Source organism: Megalobrama amblycephala, linkage group LG24 (assembly GCF_018812025.1).
Source record: "Megalobrama amblycephala isolate DHTTF-2021 linkage group LG24, ASM1881202v1, whole genome shotgun sequence".
Lineage (NCBI taxonomy): Eukaryota > Metazoa > Chordata > Actinopteri > Cypriniformes > Xenocyprididae > Megalobrama > Megalobrama amblycephala.
The window spans coordinates 17,466,819-17,491,123 of record NC_063067.1 but is presented as its reverse complement, the minus strand read 5'-3'; the positions used below and the strand labels follow the sequence as shown (position 1 = coordinate 17,491,123).

The following is a 24,305-nucleotide window of genomic DNA, read 5'->3' as shown; positions in this document are numbered from 1 at the left end:
GACATTTCCTCTCAAGATCCATAAAGGTACTAAAAACATATTTAAAACAGTTCATGCGAGTTCAGTAGTTCTACCTTAATATTATAAAGCGACGAGAATATTTTTGTGCGCCAAAAATCAAAATAACGACCTTTAAACAATATAGCCGATTTCAAAACACTGCTTCGGAGCTTTATGAATCGAATCAGTGACTCGGAGCGCCAAAGTCACGTGATTTCAGCAGTTTAGCCATTTGATAGGAGATCCGAGTCACTCATTCGATTCGTAAAGCGCCGAAGCAGTGTTTTGAAATCTGCCCATCACTATATTGTTGAAAAGTCGTTATTTTGTTTTTTTGGCGCACAAAAAAAATTCTCTTCGCTTTATAATATTAAGGTAGAACTACTGAACTCGCATGAACTGATTTAAATATGTTTTTAGTACCTTTATGGATCTTGAGAGAGGAAATGTCATTGCTTTGAATGCAGGCCTCACTGAGTCATTGGATTTCAACAAAAATGTCTTAATTTGTGTTCCTTACAGGTGTGGAACGACATGAGGGTGAGTAATAAATTACATTATTTTTATTTTTGGGTGAACTAAACCTTTAACTGTGACTGGGTTACCAGAACAATAGGCCACATCTATTTAAAAGAAGTTTCTTTAAGTTTACATTAGGTGGTGCCAAAACTACACACTACATATGACTACACTACACAGTGCCGGTTGTTTGATTTTTTAAGCCAAGCTATAATGACGTAGCATAGCAATATTAGTGATGATACAGAAGGTATTTTAAAGTTATATGACTGACATGAAGAGATTTGTAGAACTTTTATTACATGTTTCTTTGGGCTTGGATGTCAAACAGTATAAAGTGTACATGCAAAAGACCATTATTTGAAGATTTCTGTTCATTCACACTGTTAATTCACACTGTAAATGCATATCTCAGTAAATCATTCTTTCAAAATTCATCAGACATAAAATATAATACAGGAACAGCAGAAGCCAAGGGATATTGATTTCAATACAATGTTTATTATTATACTGGCAAACTGTAAAGGCAGGACTGTAGATTCAACAGACTTATCAGTGTCTGTTCTGTTTTCCAGTTTTAACATGAGGAAAAGGACTTCCAGAAGAAGAGCTTGCATGGAGATTTATCTTTAGGGGTTGGCTGTACAACAGAATTCTCTCCCAGTTTGCCATTCAGAAAATCAGGGTCAAGATCAGCTAGTTCTTTACTAGTGAGGTTCAGCTCTGCCATATCCGTCATCATCTTCTTCAGCAAGTCCTTTTGGTCTTTGGTAAGTATCTAGAAAATAAGAGACATTTCTGTGGGCTTGAGTATGTGAATCAGACCACTTCTATATTGATTTTTACAGCATTAACCATATTACAACACTGCAGTACAGTTATTTTTAGCGGATGATATAGATCTTAGGAAATACTAACAAATATGACCACATGTTTGTGATTTACCCCCAAAAACACCACAGGCGAACAGGGTAACAAATAGATGATTAATCACAGTTTATATAAAAAAAATGTTGTTTAAATATACAAATGACGGCATTATCTAATTAAATATGCACTGATTTACATTTCCTTTGCATACATTTCCTTCGGACAACAGGTTCAAATTTCTTGTTTCAATTTGTTGCCATATTAGAGTTAAAGGTTTTAACAGAGAGGATTTTCGAATATCTCTTTTGTCAGTCTATAAATCAGAAAATACTGTCAGCAGCCAGGAAAAAAAACTGTTTTAGGATTACAATGTTTTATAAATCAGGCAAGGAAAATATATGAACAAACCCCTCTGGATATAAAAAAAAAAAGAAAAAAAAGAAAATTTGGCGTAAGTGCGTGCTACTGAAATGGAGATTTCTGGCTCAGTGCTTGAGAAAAATAAATGTCCATTAAAAATATGCATTGTAATTGAACAGATACAATACAGATACAAATGCAACAATAGTTTAACCTGTAGTGTCTTGCCTAAAATTAGAGACTCACCTCATTGGTTTGTGATAGTTTGTCTGGTACAGGTAACGCCTCACCATTCCAGACCACAAGGACCAGAGGAAACAGGCTCAGCAGCATCCGCATAATGAACATGCTTCTCTCGACCGCTGAGCGATTGTCCCATCCAGCTGCCATTGTCATGTTTTACAGAGGTAACCTCACAAACAATACTGATACAGTATAGGATACGAAAGCAATTAGGAAATTACCTCATTTAGTGATATCTATAGTAGGTTATTATTAATTTTAAAGGGCAAATTAGCATGTTTTAAGTAAACTAATAACTGGACTATTTTATCTTATCTTTATCTTATTGTGGGACATCATCGTGCACATTTTTAAGGGTAAATCGTACAAATATCCTCATCAAATGTAATTTATTCCATTAATACCTGTATGACATTTATATTTCAACAAATACAATCCCCACATGCTTTAAAAGGCACCCTAAAGTCACCTTAACATAACCGTAATCATGCATAAAGATGAATCATGCTTGATTATACATACATCAGCTCTTAAAGGAAGTGTTGATCTTTGGTATTAGTCTGTTCAAACTGCAGCATCTCGTGTTTGTGTCGGACTTCAACCGTAGTCTGACTCCTCCCCACTGCTGATGCATAATTAATCAGGAGACGGATCAAAAGATGGTGTCCACTTCCTGTCCTGGCTCTCCATGTGCTGAATCACCTCATTCACCATGATGAGTCAGCATAATTTGCCTGCGATTTATTCGTTCCGTCATTCTTGTAGCATTTTAAACAAGATATTAAGATGTTTTTTTAGGTTGCACATTTCCCCAGAACTTTGTAGAGTAGAGCTGTATTACAAGCTTTCTCAATAGCTGGGCTACTTGAAAAACTTCACATAGGAGAGACGTCATTGTCACACATATATGATAGGCACTATAATGCTACACTGTTCAGCTCTTTGATCTTTAAACCGGTTGGAGGTGAATTGGGAGGTTAAGTGTGACAACCAGGAGGACATCTTATTTTTACAGCCTTTATTTCCCTATTTATGAAACTTTCTTTGTTTGATTCAACAATAAACAACTTACATATCAGAAAGCATATATATAAGTTTTATATATCTTGGTTTTAATGTTAAAAATCACAAATGCAACTTGCTCCTCTCAGGATAGTGTCCTGTCAAGACCTTTCAATATATTTACATATTACTAAATATGACAACATAAAACATATATATAAGAAAAATATTAGATACAATTTTAAAATACTATGCGAGACCATTTTACGCTGTGGAATTTATAAATATTAATTTCAACTGTCTGTTAGCAGGCAAAAACTTTGTCGGTTGTGTATATTATATGTGGGTTGTTCTCATAGTCACTCAGATGAGCCCATTATTAATGTAAACAAACTCATTAATGCAAAAAAATCATTCCTGCCCTCTCCTGGTGGTAAATTAGAAGTACATACAAATAAACAAGTTACATATCTAGTATTTTCTGTTAAAAATAGTAAGAGTTAATCCTGTTTGCAGTAGACAGCATGTGAGTAAAGAAGACAAAAGCTAATTAAAAAGGGATTGAAATCTTTATTTAGCCTAATGCAGTGCAATAGTTACCCATAATCCAGGGTTAACGCTGTGAACTCTGGGGGCAAAGTATGACTGGTCTACAGCAGGAAGAATCTCAGAAACAACTTTACTCAAAATGTTGTGTTTGCGAGAGTGCACCTTAAAACTACAAGAAAGGAGCTTACAAATACACTGATTTAGTATAAATAGAGATGTGTATTTAAACATATTTGAACTCTACTGTGGGCTGAACGTCAGCTCTTCAGAAGGAATGTGATCAGCTGCTCTGGTCCTTCATCAAGAGGGGATGATGTTCTTTAACACGACTCTTCATTTTAGGCGTTATAGGATGATGACGACACTTTTCCTCCGTGTCCTGTCCAGTTAGTGTGGATGAACTTCCCAGGGTTTGATAGCAGCTCATACGTATGGGCACCGAAGTAGTCCCTCTGTGCCTGAATTAGTGAAACAATGTTAGAGGTGATATTAGCTCATCCATTGATAAATACTGAGAGAACAAATGCTTAAGCATTAAATTAAAGAGAGTCTAATGCAAGAGTACTAATTCCTGATAACACTAGCAATTTTTTTTTTTTTTAACTTATTTTAATTTTATTTAAAAAACAAATTGTTTTTTAATTTTAATTATTTATTTAACAAATAAATAATTAACCCTTTCATATGAATGCTAAGGCTTCAAATGGCTGTTCCCATAAGTGTCCATGAGTAATCCCTGTGATCTCCCATATGGCTGGTTAGAGAGAGGGGGTTTATGTGTTGGAGAGGTTTACCTGCAGCAGGTTTGCTGGGAGCATGTCGTGCCTGTAACCGTCGTAGAAGGACAAGGCGGTGGTGAAACACGGCATGGGGATCCCCTGCTGCACACCTGTACTTACTACCCGACGCCAAGAGTCCTGCAAAACACAAGCCACGTTTATATACTAAATAAATCACATTCTACATGTATTAACGTATTAGTTTTCAAGATAAACCAGGATTCCTATACATTTACCATTTCAAATTGCATACTTTTCTTTGTAGATTTTTAAGACCATATTTAACATCTGATAAATGGTTGCATTCTGAATATGTATGCTATTATGTTGAGAAATAATTGCCGGAATATTGTAGCTGAGCACTGTAACTCAAACAAACCAAGTAGCACCAAAGCCAGACAAGTTCAAGTGTAGCATTTTATTAAAACAACGTTAAACTACAGGATTACATTTGATTGGCTTTTACACTTTTGCTAAAATAGTTTAAAATATTCTAAACTATATTATAAGTTTTAAAATAATACCGTCACTGAATACATTTTCAAAAGAATGGCAGGATCTGCTATCTAGTATAATGTTTGCTATTAGGGCAGCACAATTTGGAGAAATCTAATTGTGATTTTTCTGGTTAAAATTGTAAAATTGCGATTTAAAATGCGATTTTATAAAACATATTAATTTTTTTTTTTTAGAAATGATACCAGGCTTGTTTTGCTTGTTTGTAGGGCTGCACAATTTGGCCCAAAATTGTGTGCTAATATATTATTTTGACTAATAATTTTTTATTATTATTATTATCATTATTGCTAAATAAAAATATATTAAACCAAATAGGAAATATTACCGTTGTAATAACTTTCATCATTAAAGTATTTAGCAATAGTATTTAATTATAAATAACTATAATAATTAGAAAATAATATTTAAAACTTGTATGACAAAATGTGGGGTAACCTGTTAACATGCAACCAGTAAACTCTGGTAAACACACACACACACACACACACACACACACACACACACACACACACAAAACAGTTTGTATTTGGCTTCACTGTAGTAATTGCATGCAGTATTAAAATGAACATACTTTACTTTGGACTGTGTTCATTTGGAAGGCACTATGTGAACAGTTTTTGCACATTATTTTTTAGGGGCACTTTACATATACATTAATGTAAACAGTCTGGCTTATGGCAGCTATTAGTGCCACTGATTTCTCTTCTATCCCTTTAGTGGAAATATTACAGGAAATGGAGCAATGTGTGGTCACTTCCTGTACCTGACAGTCCTGAACAGCCTTACTGAAGAAGTTATCCAGCAGTAAACTCTGCAGCTCTGAGTTTCGGTCAAACGCTTCCTTGATTTTTCCCAAGAAAACACTGCGAATGTAAGATTTATAACCATTATTCACAGCTAATCTATAGTCATGATATTGTAAAATCAAACAGTTTCCTCATTTCTGTGCATGTGGGATTTTTACATGAAACATTATCACCACTTCCTTGTGTTTACGCAACATGTTGCAACATGAAGAAAAGATGAAGTTCCATATGATTTCATTGTTGAGTATTTCATCAGACAAATCCAGTGTTGGGGGGTAACGCATTACTTGAGTTGCGTAATCTGATTACTTTTTTTCAAGTAACTAATAAAGTAAAGCATTATTTTTCCAATTTACAACAAAATATCTAAGTTACTTTTTCAAATAAGTAATGCAAGTTACTTTGTTTTCACATTTATTGACCAACAGCTCTCCTGTCGTCAAGTTGAGAGAAATAGGGTAAGTGCAGAAGCGTTGTGTGAACATGGTTTTACATTGTAGTTCTAGACTTTTACTCATCTCACTTGCACGAAAACATTCAGTATTCCTCAAAATGAATAAAAACAGTGAAATTCAAATCTCAGAATTTTATGCAAACCTGTAATAATTAAATATATTAAATTACACAAATATACTTTAATCTCACTTTATCGACCTTCAGTGATCCAATTCAACCATATACTAATAAGCAAAAATGATTTTAGATTAGATTTAAAAATAGGAACTTCCTTCCTCTGTATCCTATTCTTCTGCAATCCAGAATGGCGGCACAGCTGAAAGGTTTGTTTGAGCTGCGCCCTCTACTGTACAGTCGTAAATAAACATTTCCTTCAGCTTGAGGCTTAATTCATTTCATTTTTGGCGTGAAAGAACCTTTACATTTGACAACAATAGAACTTTTTTGTTGTTATTAAAAACAAACAAACAAGCCCAGACCAGATGAGAAAAAGTAACGCAAAAGTAACAATGCATTACTTTCCGTAAAAAGTAACTAAGTTTTTTTAGGGAGTAACGCAATATTGTAATGCATTCATTTTAAAAGTAACTTTCCCCAACACTGGACATAACTACCTTTCTTGATAAGCCATCTGAATATAGCATATATTCTTATGAATTTTTTAAAATCATTTTGAGCAAAGCCTGCTCACCTGCGGATGATGCATCCGCCTCTCCACATCAGGGCAATAGCGCCGTAGTTAAGAGACCAGCCAAACTCTACTGCAGCCTGTCGCAGCAGCATGAAGCCTTGAGCATACGAAATGATCTTTGAGGCGTACAAAGCCTGAAAAAGAAACAACAATAAATATCCATTAAATTAAAACAACCCTCCACTAAAAACACATTATAATAACTATATTACAAAAAAAAAGTGCTACACATTAACTTATGTGCATTTAAATATGAATATGAATACATAAACTTATGCATGGATATAAATAATCCATATTTTACAACTAATTCTAACCCACCTTTCTAATATCTTCAAGAAACTGTGTCTTGTCTCCAGTGAACTTGACACCCTGGGGGCCGGAGAGGCTCTTGCTGGCCTGAACCCTCTCATCCTTCAGAGAGGACAGACATCTGGCAAAGACAGCTTCCCCTGTGAGTGAAAGACACCACACACACACAATCAGCTCCAGTTACAGACTGCATCTCTGCTCGCAAAATTCAATTATAATCACCATTAGACCATGTCAGAGACACAAAAACATTGTAGGTTGTGTATATTATATGTGTATATAAATATATAATATACATTTTTAAAATAAATGGCCAGGATATTTCTTTTTCAGGTAAGGTTCACTTATGACTATATAGGATAGACTATCCATTTATATAGAGCAGTTCTAATAAGCCATTATTCACGGTGCCTTCAGGATACACCAGTCACAATGTATAACTGACTTCATACAGTATCTGGTACCAGGTGCTGGCACTGTTGACACTGGTAACGCAATTCTCAATGGTGTACTGAGTACGATTGGCAGATCTTACCACATCTACAAACACAAGAGACTGGAAGCAAAAACCTAAACTCAGCATGACTTTGTATTATATTATCACCCAACCCAAAGTCAACAAGTGTGGGAAGAGGCGAGTGGAGGAAGGAAAAAAAAAAAAAAAATTCAAGTGGTAAATAGCCAGTCATGGTGAGCTCAGCTCTGGAATGCAGCCTATTGAGAGAAGAGATCCCTTCTCTACAAGCATACAAATCATATCTACTCTCTCACGCTTCAGTGCTGCACAAACAGCCTTTTGTTGGCCACACATATCCATTTACCTGACACTAAATATACAAACCTACAAAAATCTAACAAATACACATCAAGTCAGGTCAAGTTGATTTGTATTGCACTTTTCACAATACACAATGCATCAACACTGACAATTATAGTTCAACTGTCCCCCCCCCCCATTTATTGCTCAATCATATAGTAGCATCATGTTTCAAGCTTACAAACTATCAAACCACCACAGATCTCCATGAGGTTTATTATTATTTTGCAATTTATTTGTTCTTTTTTTTATTGCATTATCTTTTTCTCTTTTATTCGCAAGAAGCTGGAAGTTATATAGCTGACACCATACATATATAACTGAAAAGTTCATTTGCAAAAACTGATAACTCTGTTTTTGTATGGAGTTATCATGATGTACAAGGAGTTGCAGGAGTCGAAATTACAAATCCTCGATCACTTTTAGTCAGCTTTGACAAACCTCCCCTCAGCTAGTGATTAGCAGCCTTGTCACCTGACCTGAATACGGTGCGCTGATTCGCTAAAACGGAATTATCGGGTTGTGTTCACAAACAGCAAGGGTGCTCGTTGGTTTCTGCTGTAAAACGTGAACTCGCGATGCCTTGACACAGTGGACTGCTTTTGTGACAAAACGGATTTAGGGTTCAGAACGTGCTATATGTGGAGAATAACGCATGGCAGTCAGTTCATTTTTTTCTTTTTAAATAACGTTGCACTTTTTCTGGAAAATGATGGCATATGATACAAAATATTTGCTGTGGGAAACATTTGCCTATTTGATATGTTGTTTTCAACACATTATTACGGATATAAACCTGCTCACCTTTGTGTAAAACTGTTTTGAAACAATGTGCACTATTAAATGTGCTACTAAAATAAATGGGACTTAATTATTATTACAAATCATTCTGCTAATTCAAAATATATTAGCATGCTAGATAAACAAATGATTAAATTACATTTGATAAATGTTACAGTGGCAATGCACACTGGTACACTTATTGTTGATCCCTGCACCAAAAGCCACAGCACAGGAGAGAACAGAAAATCCCACTTATGTCACATCAGCTGAAGAGGTGAACAGCAAAGCTGCTTATTGGAGACGCTTCATTCAACATGTTCTTGTAAGGCCAAGTGACTCTCTCTAAATAATAGAGAAACACACCCATACCTGGGAAATTACGCAAGACTTCAACCAAAGTCCCTTTAAGACAAGTCATTTCATTCGGCAGCCATCTTTGAAAGGCCTCGGGCATGCAAGTGCAGCTCCTATCTCTTTGAATGGGGAAACAACAAATTCTCCAAAGCTGTTTGCCAAGCTTTTGATTCAATTTCTAAACGTGACAAAAAAAAAAATCTATTTTTAAAGCTGGATCAAGCTAATGCGCATGCGCAGACCTAAATGCGCATCTCTTGTGCCTCATTTTGGAGGCACGTGTCTGACTGTTTCTATAGAAACCGGAGCTTCTAATACAATGACTTTACCAGTCAGCGATTGGCTCTTATTTAGAAGGCGGGACATATTCCACCATATTGCGCGTTGCACTTTCTTCCATTCAAAACAATACGAGTGACACGTCTTGTGTTATTCTATAGTCTTTGGTTCAACTTACCGATCAATGTGACGGGTGTGCCGTATTCCAAAGCGGAGATGGCCGTCCATTTCCCAGTGCCTTTCTGCCCGGCGCTGTCTCTGATTTTGGGCAGCAGGTGAGTGCCATCTGCGTCCTTAAATTTCAGGATGTTGGCAGTGATTTCAATGAGGAAAGAGTCCAGCTCTGTCTTATTCCACTGATCGAAGGCCTGATAGGCAAACAAGACAGAAATTTAGTCTACTTAGAGGAAGTAGAACATAACAGTCCTTCAGAAGGAACAGGGTGGAGGTGTATTTCAAAATACAAATGAAACAAGGAAGGTGGAAATAGAGAAGAGACAATACAGAGGGGAATTAAAGAATTACATCATCAGGCACTATTCATCTACATTACAAAAAGAATAGTAATTAAAGGAGTTTGATATCTAACCTGAGCCATTTCGTCATGGTCCATACACAACACATCCTTCATCAGATGATAAGCCTCACAGATCAGCTGCATATCACCGTATTCAATTCCATTATGGACCATCTTAACAAAGTGTCCTGCTCCTTCATCTCCAACCTACAGGAATATCAGAAGATAGAGAATTTGGAAAAAGTGCATTCACAGCCTATTTAAATGCATACTCATCTAATAATAACTAATACTCACCCAGTCGCAGCACGGCTCTCCTGTGCCCACCTTGGCGGCAATGCTCTGAAAAATCTCTTTTATGTGTGGCCTGAAGGAGTAAAATAAAAACTAGATTCCATAAATGTCAACCAGTACATATACAATACTATTATGTACTCATTTTAAATTGTAATAATATTTCACAATATTACTGTATTTTTGGTGAGCATAAGAGACTTTTGAATGGTAGTGTAGATACTATTATGATCACGATTATTATTATCTTTAGGTGAACTTCTTTAATACATGCTTGTCCTCACCAAGCATCCTTATGTCCTCCAGGCATCAGTGAAGGTCCATAACGCGCCCCTTCTTCTCCTCCACTCACTCCACTTCCCACAAACAGAAGATTCTTCTCCTTCAAGCTCTTACAACGCCTCTGTGTGTGTTGAGCATGAACATTTAGATCAAATACCGCATCACCTCATTTAAATCACACTCTTATTGGTCTCGTTTTGGATTGGCAAACTCACCGTTGTATCTCTGTACTCTGAATTACCACCATCAATAATGATGTCACCAGGTTCAAGAAGAGGAACCTACAAGATACGGAAAAAAAGTGTTACTTGATCACTTTGGCAGGGTTACAAAGCAAACTAGGACTGTTGATTCATGGTGACTTTACCAGTTTATCAATGAAGTCATCGACAGCCTGTCCAGCCTTGACGAGGAGGATGATGCGACGAGGTTTTTTGAGTTTAGACACCATGTCTTCAAGGGACTCGGCCCCGATCACCTTAGTGCCTTTGGCTTCATTGTTTAAAAAGTCATGAACCTTGGAGACGGTCCTGTTGAACGCACAGACCTGAGGAATGACAATAGTTATAACATCTTAAAAATGAAGGGAAGGTTGTGCAAGAAAATGGAGAAATGTAACTGCACTGGTGACTTACCACAAATCCATGGTCATTCATGTTCAGGACCAGATTCTGACCCATCACAGCCAGACCAATGAGAGCAATATCCGCTCTGTGGAGTCAATAATATAGGGATTATGAGAAGAAGAAAAATGATTAGAGTGCAAACTTATTTAAATGAGTCATTATAACAAATGTCAATCTGGCTGGATGACCATTTGAACATTAACTCAGTGTCTGAACCGAAAACAAGTACTTAATAGTAAGTAAATAGATCAGTATAGAATGGATTAATGCTGATAATGTGCAATAACTTACACTAAACACATTATAGCACACTTAATTATAATATAAACAAGCAAAGGAAATTCCATATCATACAACTAATCGTTTCAAACGTAAAATTCATACTTACTGAGCCATGGTTGAAGGTTGGTTTCGTCTTAAAATGACACTTTCGATCTGGGTTTTCACTACTGCAGCACCGTCTCTGATGAACTTCCTCATTCACGGCCTGAGCAGCAGCACTACACCAACTCCCAATGAACACGCCTGACAGATGACAGTGGCCGTGGCGTCATCCGTACCTCCGTCTGTGATTGGCGGAGGCTCTCTGAGCAGAGATTGGAGGCTGTTCATTGGCTGTCTGGTTCTGTCCCTCCCCCGTCTGTTCTCCGCCCACTTTGTCAGAAGAATCTGTCACGAGCATTTTGGCGTTGAAGTAAATGGAGAAATCGATTTTCCGTGAACTCTGAGACTGACGAGAGACTTTGTAGGACACAGTTGCATCACTGTAGTGATGTGTGTAACATCATGTATGGAATTTCATCAAATTGATTAATTATTAAATAGATTACTTCACTTACAGATAACGACTTTTGAAATGCGAAAGTTTAATTGTGAAAGTAGCTAAATGAAATAATTGTAAGCCTACTTTTTTTTAAAGGGTTAGTTCACCTAAAAATGAAATTTCTGTCATTAATTACTCTCCCTCATGTCGTTCCACACCTGTAAGACCTTCGTTCATCTTTGGAACACAAATTAAGATATTTTTGATAAAATCCGAGGTTTTTTTATCCCCTATAGAAAGCAACGTAATTACCACATATAAGGACCAGAAAAGTAGTAGACATTGTTAATATAATCAACGTGACTACAGTGGTTCAACCTTGATGTTATGAAGCGATGAGAATACTTTTTGTGTGCAAAAACACGGCTGCTGCGTGTTTTCTCCTTTTATAAAAAGTGTTATATTAACAATGTTCTAATAATACTTTAATTTTAAGAAGAAAAAAAAGAAAAAAAAAAAAAAATATATATATATATATATATATATATATATATATATATATATATATATACTTGTGATACAATCTGATACAATCAATTTTTTTTTTTTTTTTTTTTTTTTTTTTTTTGATGTGCTCAACTCATTGGTTATTTGTTTAATAAAACAAGCTTTTTTGCACATTAAAGGGTTAGTTCACCCGAAAATGAAAATGATGTCATTAATTACTCACTCTCATGCCGTTCCACACCTGTAAGACCTTCGTTAATCTTCGAAACACAAATTAAGATATTTTTGTTGAAATCCGATTACTCCGTGAGGCCTCCATAGCCAGCAATGACACTTCCTCTCTCAAGATCCATTAATGTACTAAAAACATATTTATATCAGTTCATGTGAGTACAGTGGTTCAATATTAATATTATAAAGCGACAAGAATATTTGCGTCAAACTAAATAACTTTTTAACAATATCTAGTGATGGCCGATTTCACAACGCTTCAGAGCATTATGAATAGAATCAGTGGTTCGGAGCACCAAAGTCACATGATTTCAGCAGTTTCATACGCGATCCGAATAACTGATTCAACACAAAAGATTTGTAACGCTCCGAAGCAGTGTTTTGAAATCAGCCATCACTAGATATTGTTAAAAAATAGTTATTTTGTTTTTTTGGTTCACAAAAAGTATTCTCATTGCTTTATAATATTAAGGTAGAACCACCATACTCACATGAACTGATTTAAATATGTTTTTAGTACCTTTATGGATCTCAAGAGAGGAAGTGAGGAAGTACCATTGCTGGCGATGCAGGCCTCGCTGAGCCATCGGATTTAATCAAAAATATCTTAATTTGTGTTCAGAAGATGAATGAAGGTCTTGGGGTGTAGAACGACATGAGGGTGAGTAATAAATGACATTATTTTCATTTTGGGGTGAACTAACCCTTTAGTTCATCTGACCAGCAATTTCCATTTAAGAAGCAGAAATCTAATGTTCAATACATGAGAAATGTGACTTTAACTAAATAACGGCCTTTGAAAGACACGATGCTAATGCAGACAATATAAAAACTAAATATTTAATGCAAGTATTGTGGAAAGATAGACACAAAACAAGATCCATTCTTTGTCTAATGCACTGGTTGTAATTTTATTTTTTACCTCATTCACTAAACAGGTCAATGGTGCAAGATTACCATACACAGAATTAAGATATATGCATTACACGTCTAGGCTATACAGCGAATGGATTATAATTATTACAAATACAGGAGACATATTTACATTTTAATCCAAGTTCCATACAACATGAAATATTTACAAAATAAGTATGAAAATGAAGCCAATCTGACAAATAATGTACAGTGTTAATGCCACGGCTGAACTGTTTTCTGTTGTTTCATCACAATGAGAGGGAATGATGTTCATCTGGAAACATTAGGCCTCTGATAGGGGTGATACAGTAAAGCCAGTGTTGCTTCAAAGGCAGCATGGGAAAAACGCATGAGTGAGCACAAAAACAAAGAGGTGAATGCATCAGGAAAAGCAAAACATGTCGTTGTATTTCTAGAAAATATATTCCCTGATGTTAGAAATGAAAATGAACAGGCCTCATCATAACTCTGCCCTCCATAACTAAACTAAATGTGAAAAAGTGCCCTTATGACATGGTCAAACTCCTATAATAAGCACAGCAACATGTCAGTCCCTAATTAAGATATTTTTCTTCTTTCATCAATAATTCATGCATTTTTAGTGAAACCCAAGGTACATTCAAAGTCCACTTCAATGAGTAAAACACCACAACCTAAAACCATTTGGTTTCCATTCGAGAAAACAACAAAAACATAGTTCAAGCTTTATTTGTTCTGTTGTTAGTTGTATAAACACATTATGTGCAAAGAGCTGCAAACTAATATATACATTGCAAAACAATAAATACAGTTAATGAAATTCATTATGAATATCACATTAGTCAACCAAGCCACTCAACAAAGATGGTAAAAAAATGTCAAAAACCTTTGCCCTGGCAAATATTCATAACATCAGCTCATGTAATTATATAAAAGCTATCCTTCAGTGCTCATTACACACTCTAAATGCCAGATCTGAATATTCAATTTGAACATTTTCACAGATGCTGTAACAATCCAACGGCTCAGATGAGGCCTACAGGCTGGCCGACCCAAGGACTCGACTTTCCGAGCCATTTTCATGTGTTTCCTGTGAAAATGCGCTAAAGCAGCAAGAATATTGACTTCATAAGGAATGACAGTGATCAGCCTTCTTGTGACAATGAGTCCTGCTGGTTGTCCGACCAGAGGACCGTTATGTCGCCTGAAACTTCCGTCGAACTGAATCACTGCTAACTTCAGCACTTGTGCTTTGACGGCAAGTCTTCAAACATACAGAGCAAAGATTTTCAAAACAAAAATAAAAAAGCAGAACGCAAACCATCCCTTTTCTCGCACTGCAACTGCACACTGCACTGCAGTGAACTGCATAAAGGGCCCATTTCTACTGACAGTGTTTTAGTGTCAAACTTGGTCTAAGTAAATGAGAACAGATGAATAAAAATGAGGAAAAGTGCCTTTCTTGCCTTTCGTCGAATAATGTAAAACACTGATCACATGTTAATAAAAATAAGTTAAGATAATCAGTAGAGATACATGGTAAATGTTCAATAATATTAAAAAGTGATGCTTAATTCTCAAGAAGAAAAAAGCCTGGTTTAACGATCCTGCCGACTTGAGATTTCTCTGGAAACAGCGAAAAATAATTGAATCCATCATTTCAAAACCGTAACCATTTAAATCAGTATCTCACTCAAGCGTTTGGTCTTCAGAAGAGGCGAAACCATCAGAGCTTTCTTGCTAAAACAGCCCCGGAAATGGTGTTTTAGTAATACAGTGAGGACAGAAACCCACGAATAGCGTTATGCACAGTAATCCTGAACGTTATGTACATATGGATTCATTCGGTCAGGTGTTCTGTGTCTAAGGTAATTCTTTTGCACCATTTTTTAGCCTAATCTACTGAGGAAATTGTTTAAATTGAGCAGAATACTCCTGTAGGCTACCGAAAGAGTGATATGTGAGAGATCATCACCATCTTTCCTTGGTATTATATGTCTTATGATTACATACAGTACTTTGTTAATGGTATGTTTTACGTCCTTGATATGTGGAATTAATCAAGCAAATACATTACGACAGGCTGGGCGAGTAAACGGCTGTATGTACATGGTCAACATCCCGACTATCACGGCTTGCTTTGATTCGGCAAACCCATTAAGCCAATACTGCTGTAACATTCAGTTTAGGGGTCATTTTTTGTCTCGTTTAGAAAATTAAGCATCTTCAAGAAGTGCGTTGGTCCATCTAAAAATCTTTTCTTTTTTTTTTCAGCAATATCTTGAGCAAAGCTATTTGTTTTGTATATCTTCTATCAGAGAAAGTTGATCATTAGTTAAATATGTAATATTTTATATTATAATATATTATAACATAATATATTATAATATTATATTTTTATTATTATTAATAATAATATTTCTTTTTTATTCAATGCCTTGTTTTTGTTTTTTTTAAAGCAAGCCAACTTTCTCCTGAGGGTCGTGGCTCTTGCCACATGGGTAAGATGTTCCTGGCAGACAACACTGTAAGAATGATCTTCACAGACGAAAGTAACTCAAGAGAAAGCAGAACCTGCTCTGAAGATTCGTGCACACACAAATAGACTATTACAACATGCTACTTGAAGGAGGTTCAGTTATGACAAAGAACAAAAACTGAAGACAGAATAAATCCAATCAATAACACAATAGAGAGGGGGGAGAGGAGAGAGTTGGTGTTCAGGAACTCAAAGTTCATTTGCTGGAGAGGAGAACAGAGCCACAGGTCTACATACAAGAGAAACTGTCAAGAACCACAAAGATTTAGAAGTGTTAACACACTTGGGTAGGTTGTAAAGGTAGACAGAGAGAAAAGAGCACTATCTCTGCATGTGTGTGCACGCTCGTTCAGTTCTTCATCAGGCCGGATCGTCTCCTCGCCAGCTTTGACCTGTAAGAGAACATGGATAGAGTCAGGTGGACGACGCTAAATACAGGTGTAAAACGTTTTGAGCTTGTCCACTTTTGACCACATTTTCAGATTGCTCGAAAACACAGTTGACCAGATTGCTTTCGTAGTATAGACCTAACGCGTAAACATTATGGGAAGTGCGCTAGCCAGACGGGATTATTTAAACTTTGTCGGCTGAAGATCCAAGTTTGGCTTGAAGATGAAAAACGCACCAAACACAATGTTCACTATGTTCAGCGTGGTCTTGCAGCTGTCAGAGCAGAAACGAAAGCTGCTTCTCTCCGTATGTTTTTCTGATGTCTCCGGGCACATGCAGGCCTAACTTGCGCAAGCTTATTTTGTCCATTATATTGAAAGATCTGAAAAAAACCATACATTTACCCACCCATAGACCCTCCCCTCGAAGAAATCAGGATTGATTAAAACACAAGGTGTAAACGGGTATGTTTTCTCATCTTAGTTGTGATCCGATCGACCAAAATGCATCTTAATACCAGGTGTGAACAGGGGCAAAAACGCATTCGACTGGATTGCTTTCACAGTGTAGACCAGCGGTCACCAACCCGTCGATCGCGATCGAGTGGTCGATCTTTATCACTGTTCCAGTAGCTCGCGAAAATAACAGAAATATGAGTACAAAAATACATTACATTTCTTCAGTCTTTGTACTGTATTTTTGTATTTATTTTTATGTTATTTTCTGGAACTACTGGGACAGACAGATAAAGGTAAATAGCCCACATTATGTCTGAGTCTGAAGACGGACGCGAAGAGGAGAAAATTCTGTAGCAGGCAGAGCAGCTCACTGTTCACGATGTTCGAAATATAGGATGAAAATATAAATATTGAATTGGGGGGTGAGGGATTATGAATTAATCTCTAAAAGGAGATCAGTCTTCAGGAAGATTTCGATGGCAATGGCATTTTATTTTCCTCTTACCTCTGAATAAAGTAGCTAATTATTAACGCATTTCAGCTTTGTTTACAGCGGTAACCGAGGAAACGCTGTATCACAGCTGCTCCATAAGCGCCACCTGCTGTCAAAGAGTGAATCTGCGTCTCATTCAGCCTGCTGTTTTCGTTTCATGCTTTTTTTGTGTGTGTAGCATTTATCATTTCACAAAGATAAAGTCAGACCGTTCTGTTTTTGCTTTAAATCTTGAAATTAAATCTAATTCAAATAAAAAAACAACTGCTCATGCAACGTGCGTAGCATCTTTGTTTGGATTGTGATTAAAAAGCAGTGGTTCCCTCTAATTTGAAATGGCTATGTATTTTTGTTTATTATAATAATATTAATAATAAATATCTGCAACCAGTATCAGAATCGGCCAATTTGCTTGTAAAAAATAAATAAATAAATCAGAATCTACACTGACCACGAAAAAAAAAACTAAATACTATCTCGGCTGTCTTTTTCTATCAAGTAGATCTTGTCTTTCAAAAAGGTCGAGGTCAGGGATCTTCGGCTTAAAAAGGTTGGTGACCACTGGTGTAGACACTCAACATGTTCGAACCACCACAAAAGCCTGCCTACTCTCCACCTAATGACATAACGCGCAAACATTATGGGAAGTGCGCTAACCACACGGGTTTATTTAAACTTTGTCGGCTGAAGAGCGAAGTTTGGTTTGAAGACAAAAAAATGTACCAAGCACAATGTTCTCTGGCCATTCCTGATTTCTAACACATGTCCTGCGTGGTCTTGCGGATGTCAGAGCAGAAATGAAAGCTGCTGTTCTCCGTATGTTTTTCCGTTGTCTTCCGTCACATTCATATAAACTGAGTGAGCTTATTTCATCCATTAAATCGAAAGATCTGGAAAAACCCATACATTTACCCAGCCATAGACACTTCCTTTGAAGAAATCAGGACAGAAGTGGTTGAAAGTGGACAAAAGAGAAAGATTAATATACCAGGTGTAATCAGGGTATGTGTCTTTTCCTCTACTTGTGATCTGATCAAGCCAAAACGCATCTTAATACCAGGTGTAAACAGGACCAAAAACACATTCGACTGGATTGCTTTCGTAGTGTAGACGCTCATGTGGTGGAATGCATTCGAACAGCCACAAAAAACCTACTTTCGTCCATTAGATCGAAAGATCTGGAAAAAAACATATATTTACCCGCCCACAGACCCTCCCCTCGAAGAAATCAGGACAGAAGTGGTCAAAAGTGGACAAAAGAGATGTAAACGGGTATGTGTCTCCCTCATCTACTTGTGATCCAAAACGCAATCTAAATACCAGGTGTAAGTAGGGCCTTAGGACCACACTAGACTGGGTTAACTATAGGTATTTGTACAAAAAAATGGTGTATAACAACTTTTGGGATGTGTACCTTATCGTTCCTGCTAGGAGTGGGTTAAAGGCGTACAGCCAGTCATTCATGTCTTTGTCATTGTTGGCCTGGAGGAGGATCCCTCTGTGCTTGGTGCACACGGCGAATGTATTGGGTGTCTGCAAGACACCAAAAAACAATAATTAAGCATTCAGATGACATATATCAACAGTTTGGTTTCCACAATAGTGAATGAGGCTTTACCTTGAGCATGGCCTGCTGGTCTTCGCTGTACTCCACCTGGGCAGTGGATAAATTCAGCACTCCTCTCTCTACTGGGTCCTTATCATTGTTGTAGATGAACACGTATGGCCGACGTACCACCACAAAGTGCTTCACCCAAGAGTTGGAGCGGGGCTCCATGAAACTGAGGAATCCTTTCTTTGATACCACAGACCTTAGTGAACACAGAAGGGCAACTCAGACCAGCATATTTCTTTACAACAACATCTCTGCTGCCTCACTTGAGGAAACATAACATGGCCTGAATGATGTAAGTGTACAAATTCATCTGGATCCTTGTGAGAATGGACTAAACACAAAAATAAACGTGTCAGGTATGTCAAAACTCTCACCCAGGTCTCATTTCCTCAATATCAGGCACAAGGTTGAGGAACTCATGTTTGCCGGCACGGGCCAGGTAGGACGTTTCCAGAATGGGCACCATGGGGAAGTTCTCATAGTCTGAGCATGTGGGGCTGGTGGCACGAGAGTTAGCTTCAGGGGTCCTGGACAAGACAGATGTTTTTAGGATACTTCACTTTTAGAAGACTGTATTTGGAACTTATCGTTTGTGCTTTAACATCTGAACTTTACCGAGAGTCTGACAGAGAGGGGCAGGTGGAGGAGGGTGTGAGAGTGGCACTGCTGAAACTAGTGACGGATGGATCACGGCCCATAGGAGAGATATCTGACAACTGAAAGAGACAGATAACAGTTCATTCAATCTGATATATTCCAGTTAATACAAAACTGGTTGTCTTTCATTGTATAAGTCCAGGTTACCTTGCAGTCACTGATGCTGTTGCACATCTGGTTGTATTCACTGTTGAAAGTGTGCGTCAGGAGACGGAGGCACTGAAAATTAATCGAAAGACATAAATACACATTCCTTCTAATAGACATCCAATATACACTTCCATTCAAATGTTCTCAGTGAGAATGTTTTTAATAAATTAATACTTTTATTTAGCAAGAATGCCTTAAATAATAATTATGATACAAAAGATTTCTATTTCAAATAAATGCTGTTCTTTTGAACTTTCTATTCAAAGAATAGAATCAAAGAATTGTGAAAAATAAACACCACGGTTCACACAAAAATATTAAGCAGCACAACTGTTCTCAACACTGATATTAAGAAGAATTAAAGCTGCAGGCAGCGATGAAAGGGCCCTCGCACCCAGGCTCACCGCCACCCATTGACCTTAGGAAAACAGTGAACAGTGGGCGACATGCATGTAAGCGAATAAATACAGGAGAATTATGGCAAAGTCGTTTCAAAATGCCACACTTCCTGATGCCAGCAGGTGGCGCTTTGACTGTAACTGAATATTGCCATGTTGATGTCTTCAGGCCAGGACTGTTATCAAATATGTGAAGTTTGGAGCAGATCGTACATTGTATGCCTAAGTTACAACACCTTCCTGTTTCGTTGCGTTAATCGCAAACATTAGCACTTAGCCAAGTGTTTCGCGATTTAACGTGTTTCTAGTATGTTTGGTACTTCGTGGCATATTCAAATGTGTTTCTGGGAGTGAATTACAATGTAAAGCATGTCATTTCCTGTTGCCAGCAGGTGGTGCTATGACTAACTGAATATTGGCATATAGATGTCTTTAGGCCAGGACTCTTATCACACATGTGAAGTTTGGAGCAGATCAGACATTGTATGCCTGAGTTACAACGGCTTCCTGATGGCAAAAAAAAAAAAAGGCAAAACCTGCAAAATGGCAAAAATTGAAGAGAAAATTGAAAATTCAGCTTTTATATAATTTATAAAGTTTTAAATATGGATATTTTTCTTTTAAAAAACTCATCGCTTTGCTTCAGAAGGCCTTTATTAACCCCCTGGAGTCGTATGGATTACTTTTATGACGGATGTATGTGGGCTTCCAAATACAGCGGCCTATTCACTACCATTATAAAGCTTGGAAGAGCTCTGATTGTGTTCGTCTGAAAGAAGATAGTCATAGACACATAGAATGGCTTGAAGGTGAGTAAATCATGGGATAATTTTAATTTTTGGGTGAACTATCCCTTTAAGGATCTAGTAAAGAATCCTATATCAAAATCACAACAAATATTATTACAGATAATAAAGTAATACTTGTAGGGTCTTTTACCTTAGTGGCCAGCTCCTTCTCGCGGTCTACCAAGCTCTCGATATCTGTAGAGTCATATCCGCTGCTCTCACTGGGCGTGATGGCACTCTCATAGGTAGTGGAGGAGATCTGGGAGGAGATGCTGGTGGAGGTGCTGAGGGTGCCGCTGCTCAGACTTGGAGACAGAGAGTCGCTCAGGGATTTAGGAGGAGGAGTCTCACCCAGTTTCTCACGGAGCAGCAGCAGGTGACGCGTCTTCTCCACCTGACAGAGATAGAAATGGACATCAGGGTCTGGAGATCACAACTGCCTGTGGGATATTCTCATACAGATGAACACAGGCAGCAAAGAGTGTGGCAGTGCTCAATCATGATCTTTCGCCTTCTACTCTCACCTCATGCAACTGCTCGAGTTTCTCCAGCTCCCACTGGTGCTCCAGGATCAGACTGTCTCCTCTGGGTCTCCAGCCTGCCAGGTTTTCCTCTCCACGCACATATGCCACAGATGTATCCAGAACCTTCCGCCTCCGCCGCTGCATACCTAAAAATGAACAATGAAATTGATTAATATAGCAGGCCTATTATATCAATTTGCAGAATTGTTAACATGGCACAAGCTAAATAGGAAAATCTTTTTGCTGAAAGCTGAAATCATACATATATTTATTATTTGTAATATATATTTTATGAATATTATTTACAATATCATTAAAAAATGTGGGGTCGGTTAGATTTTTATAATGTTTCTGAAAAACTCTTTTCTGCACACGAAGGCTGCATTTATTTGATCAAAAATACAGTATTATTACAACTAAAAATAACCATTTTACTATATTTTAAAATGTAATTTATTCCTGTGATGGTAAAGCTGAATTTTCAGCATCATTACTCCAGTCTTCAGTATCACATGATCCTTCAGAAATCATTCTAATATGCTGATTTGGTGCTCAAAAAACATTTCTTATAATTATCAATATTGAAAACAGTATGCTGCTTAATATTTTTGTGGAAACCATGATATATTTTTTCCAGGATTCTTTTATAAAGGTTCAAAAGAACTGCATTTCTCTTTTGTAACATTATAATAAATGTCTTTCTTGTCACTTTTGATCAATTTAATGCATCCTTAAAAAATGTTAGTATTTAAAAAAAAAAAAAAAAAAACTTACCTGGGCTTCCTGTGTCGGCTATTTTGCACAAGCTAAGCTCATAGATTCCAGTCACTTTATTACTGTAATGGAAACACATCAGAAAACAGTATCAGCATAGTTTCTAAACGCAAAGGAAATTCATGTGCATGTGGAGAGGACACAGATTTCAAGACTTTAATGATAGTTGAAGCTTAAGATGTCCATCAACATTTTCTTTGATTAGTATCATGATTTCTGCTTAACATTTATATGAATGTGTAACGGACTGTTGTCCTGTAACTGGTCATCATTTAATTTTTAAATTCCCAATCATATTTACTTAATTTTAAACAGTCCTACATGAAAGAAATGAATTTAAATTGTATTAGTATTCCATGTAGTCTTTCAGAAATTAGGTCAAATTTGACAAGATTTGCTAAAAAAGTTTTTTTTTTTTTTTACCAGTCAGGGGTTTTGGAGTAACCACTGCCGAACAGGTTCCTCAGGGAGCGTGGAGGAGAGATCTTAGCATCTCTGGAGTAGAAGACCATGCAGATGTCCTTGGTAATGATGGCAGGCTGGATGCAGTGATCAAGCTGCAGGGGAGAGGTTAGCACACACGTCAATGCTGTAAAACCTGCTTTTAAAGAACTAGTCATTTGAAAAGAGACATGGCTGACCTCCAGATAGGCTGACAGGGTCATGTAAATCTTCTCTCCATAGGGAGTGACACGGTTCAGCAGGAGAGAGTTGTGCAAGGAACTGTCCCAGACAGCCTCGAACCGGTAGAACGTCCTGAGAACGGAGAAATACATTCGATTTTAGGATATAGAAACGATATGAATCCATGGAAGGATATTTACTGGTGTTTAAGTGATTAGTTACGCTGCACACTATTTTTTGAGCACGTGTTTGAGTGTGGATGTGCTTAAAGACAACATGAAATGACATTCACAACCCATTTTACTTCTGCAATAAGACATTTCCGTGTGAAACAGAATATACAATAACATAAAAATGTAGAGAAGGATTTATCTATTGGGAATTTACTGGATCATGAAAAGTTATTACATTTACACTACCATTCAAAAAGTTTGGAGGCCAGTATTTTTTTTTATTATAGAAACTGATGCTTTTATTCAGCAAGGATGCATTAAAATAATCAAAAGTGACAGTTAGGACTTCTGTTTTAAATAAATGCTGAAGAATCATGGGGGAAAAAACATGTCGGTTTCCATAAAACACAAAACAAAAAAAAACAAAAACAGCTGTTTTCAATATTGATAATAATAAGAAATGCTTCTTGAGCATCAAATCAGCATATTAGAATGATTTCTGAAAGATCATGTGACACTGAAGACTGGAGTAATGATGCCGAAAACAAATTCAGCTTTATCATCACAGGAATTAATTACATTTTAAAATATATTACAATAGAAAAGTTATTTTAAAGGGATAGTTCACCCAAAAATGAAAATTTGATGTTTATCTGCTTACCCCCAGAGCATCCAAGATGTAGGTGTCTTTGTTTCTTCAGTAGAACACAAATAATGATTTTTAACTCCAACCGTTGCTGTCTGTCAGTCAAATAATGCTAGTGGATGGGAACTTCTACAATAGGAGTAAATAAAACTTGCTTAGACAAATCCAAATTAAACCCTGCAGCTCATGACGACACATTGATGTCCTAAGACAAGAAACGATCGGTTTGTGCGAGAAACCGAACAGTATTTATATCATTTTTTACCTCTAATACACCACTATGTCCAACGGCATTCATCACTCGATTCGTTAGGTCTGATCGCGCTCTGACAGCGGCAGTGATGTCTCGCGCATATACTTCAATGAGAGCGAGACATCACTGCCGCTGTCAGAGCGCGATCAGACCAAACGAATCGAGTGATGAATGCAGTTGGACAGTGGTGTATTAGAGGTAAAAAATGATATAAATACTGTTTGGTTTCTCGCACAAACTGATCATTTTGTGTCTTAAGACATCAAAGTGTCGTCACGAGCCGCAGGGTTTAATTTGGATTTGTCTGTCGTGTTTTATTTACTCTTATAGTCCAAGTTCCCGCTGACATGCATTATACCACTGACAGACC

General features: G+C 37.0%; 3 protein-coding genes across 13 annotated transcripts in view; all 3 read right to left on the bottom strand.

Annotated features, from left to right (window-relative positions):
• Nucleotides 1-1,000: 1,000 nt before the first annotated feature.
• sst6 (somatostatin 6) lies at nucleotides 1,001-3,396 on the bottom strand. Its single transcript, XM_048178272.1, has 3 exons — nucleotides 2,515-3,396; nucleotides 1,996-2,174; nucleotides 1,001-1,297 (listed from the first exon to the last, which is right to left on the bottom strand). The coding sequence occupies exons 2-3, from the start codon at nucleotides 2,143-2,145 to the stop codon at nucleotides 1,097-1,099; spliced, it is 351 nt and encodes a 116-aa protein (XP_048034229.1). The 5' UTR covers nucleotides 2,146-2,174; nucleotides 2,515-3,396; the 3' UTR covers nucleotides 1,001-1,096.
• Nucleotides 3,397-3,544: 148 nt separating this feature from the next.
• pgd (phosphogluconate dehydrogenase) lies at nucleotides 3,545-11,603 on the bottom strand. Its single transcript, XM_048178257.1, has 13 exons — nucleotides 11,447-11,603; nucleotides 11,068-11,143; nucleotides 10,800-10,979; nucleotides 10,648-10,713; nucleotides 10,435-10,553; nucleotides 10,154-10,223; nucleotides 9,929-10,063; nucleotides 9,518-9,707; nucleotides 7,116-7,246; nucleotides 6,795-6,928; nucleotides 5,605-5,704; nucleotides 4,338-4,460; nucleotides 3,545-4,001 (listed from the first exon to the last, which is right to left on the bottom strand). Exons 1-13 carry the CDS (start codon nucleotides 11,536-11,538, stop codon nucleotides 3,882-3,884), a joined length of 1,536 nt encoding a protein of 511 aa, XP_048034214.1. The 5' UTR covers nucleotides 11,539-11,603; the 3' UTR covers nucleotides 3,545-3,881.
• A 1,839-nt stretch (nucleotides 11,604-13,442) lies between these two features.
• The window catches only part of kif1b (kinesin family member 1B), an 86,499-nt gene continuing 75,636 nt past the window's right edge, over nucleotides 13,443-24,305 (bottom strand). For all 11 annotated transcript variants that reach the window (XM_048178236.1, XM_048178238.1, XM_048178245.1 and 8 more), the window contains 11 exons: nucleotides 22,881-22,995; nucleotides 22,663-22,796; nucleotides 22,240-22,301; nucleotides 21,466-21,611; nucleotides 21,093-21,335; nucleotides 19,753-19,824; nucleotides 19,564-19,664; nucleotides 19,323-19,475; nucleotides 18,952-19,144; nucleotides 18,748-18,866; nucleotides 13,443-16,384 (listed from right to left, as the gene is read on the bottom strand). In XM_048178236.1, coding sequence (XP_048034193.1) covers nucleotides 16,342-16,384; nucleotides 18,748-18,866; nucleotides 18,952-19,144; nucleotides 19,323-19,475; nucleotides 19,564-19,664; nucleotides 19,753-19,824; nucleotides 21,093-21,335; nucleotides 21,466-21,611; nucleotides 22,240-22,301; nucleotides 22,663-22,796; nucleotides 22,881-22,995 — 1,381 coding nt within the window. In that variant the 3' untranslated portion in view covers nucleotides 13,443-16,341. The remainder of the gene's footprint in view (nucleotides 16,385-18,747; nucleotides 18,867-18,951; nucleotides 19,145-19,322; nucleotides 19,476-19,563; nucleotides 19,665-19,752; nucleotides 19,825-21,092; nucleotides 21,336-21,465; nucleotides 21,612-22,239; nucleotides 22,302-22,662; nucleotides 22,797-22,880; nucleotides 22,996-24,305) is intronic.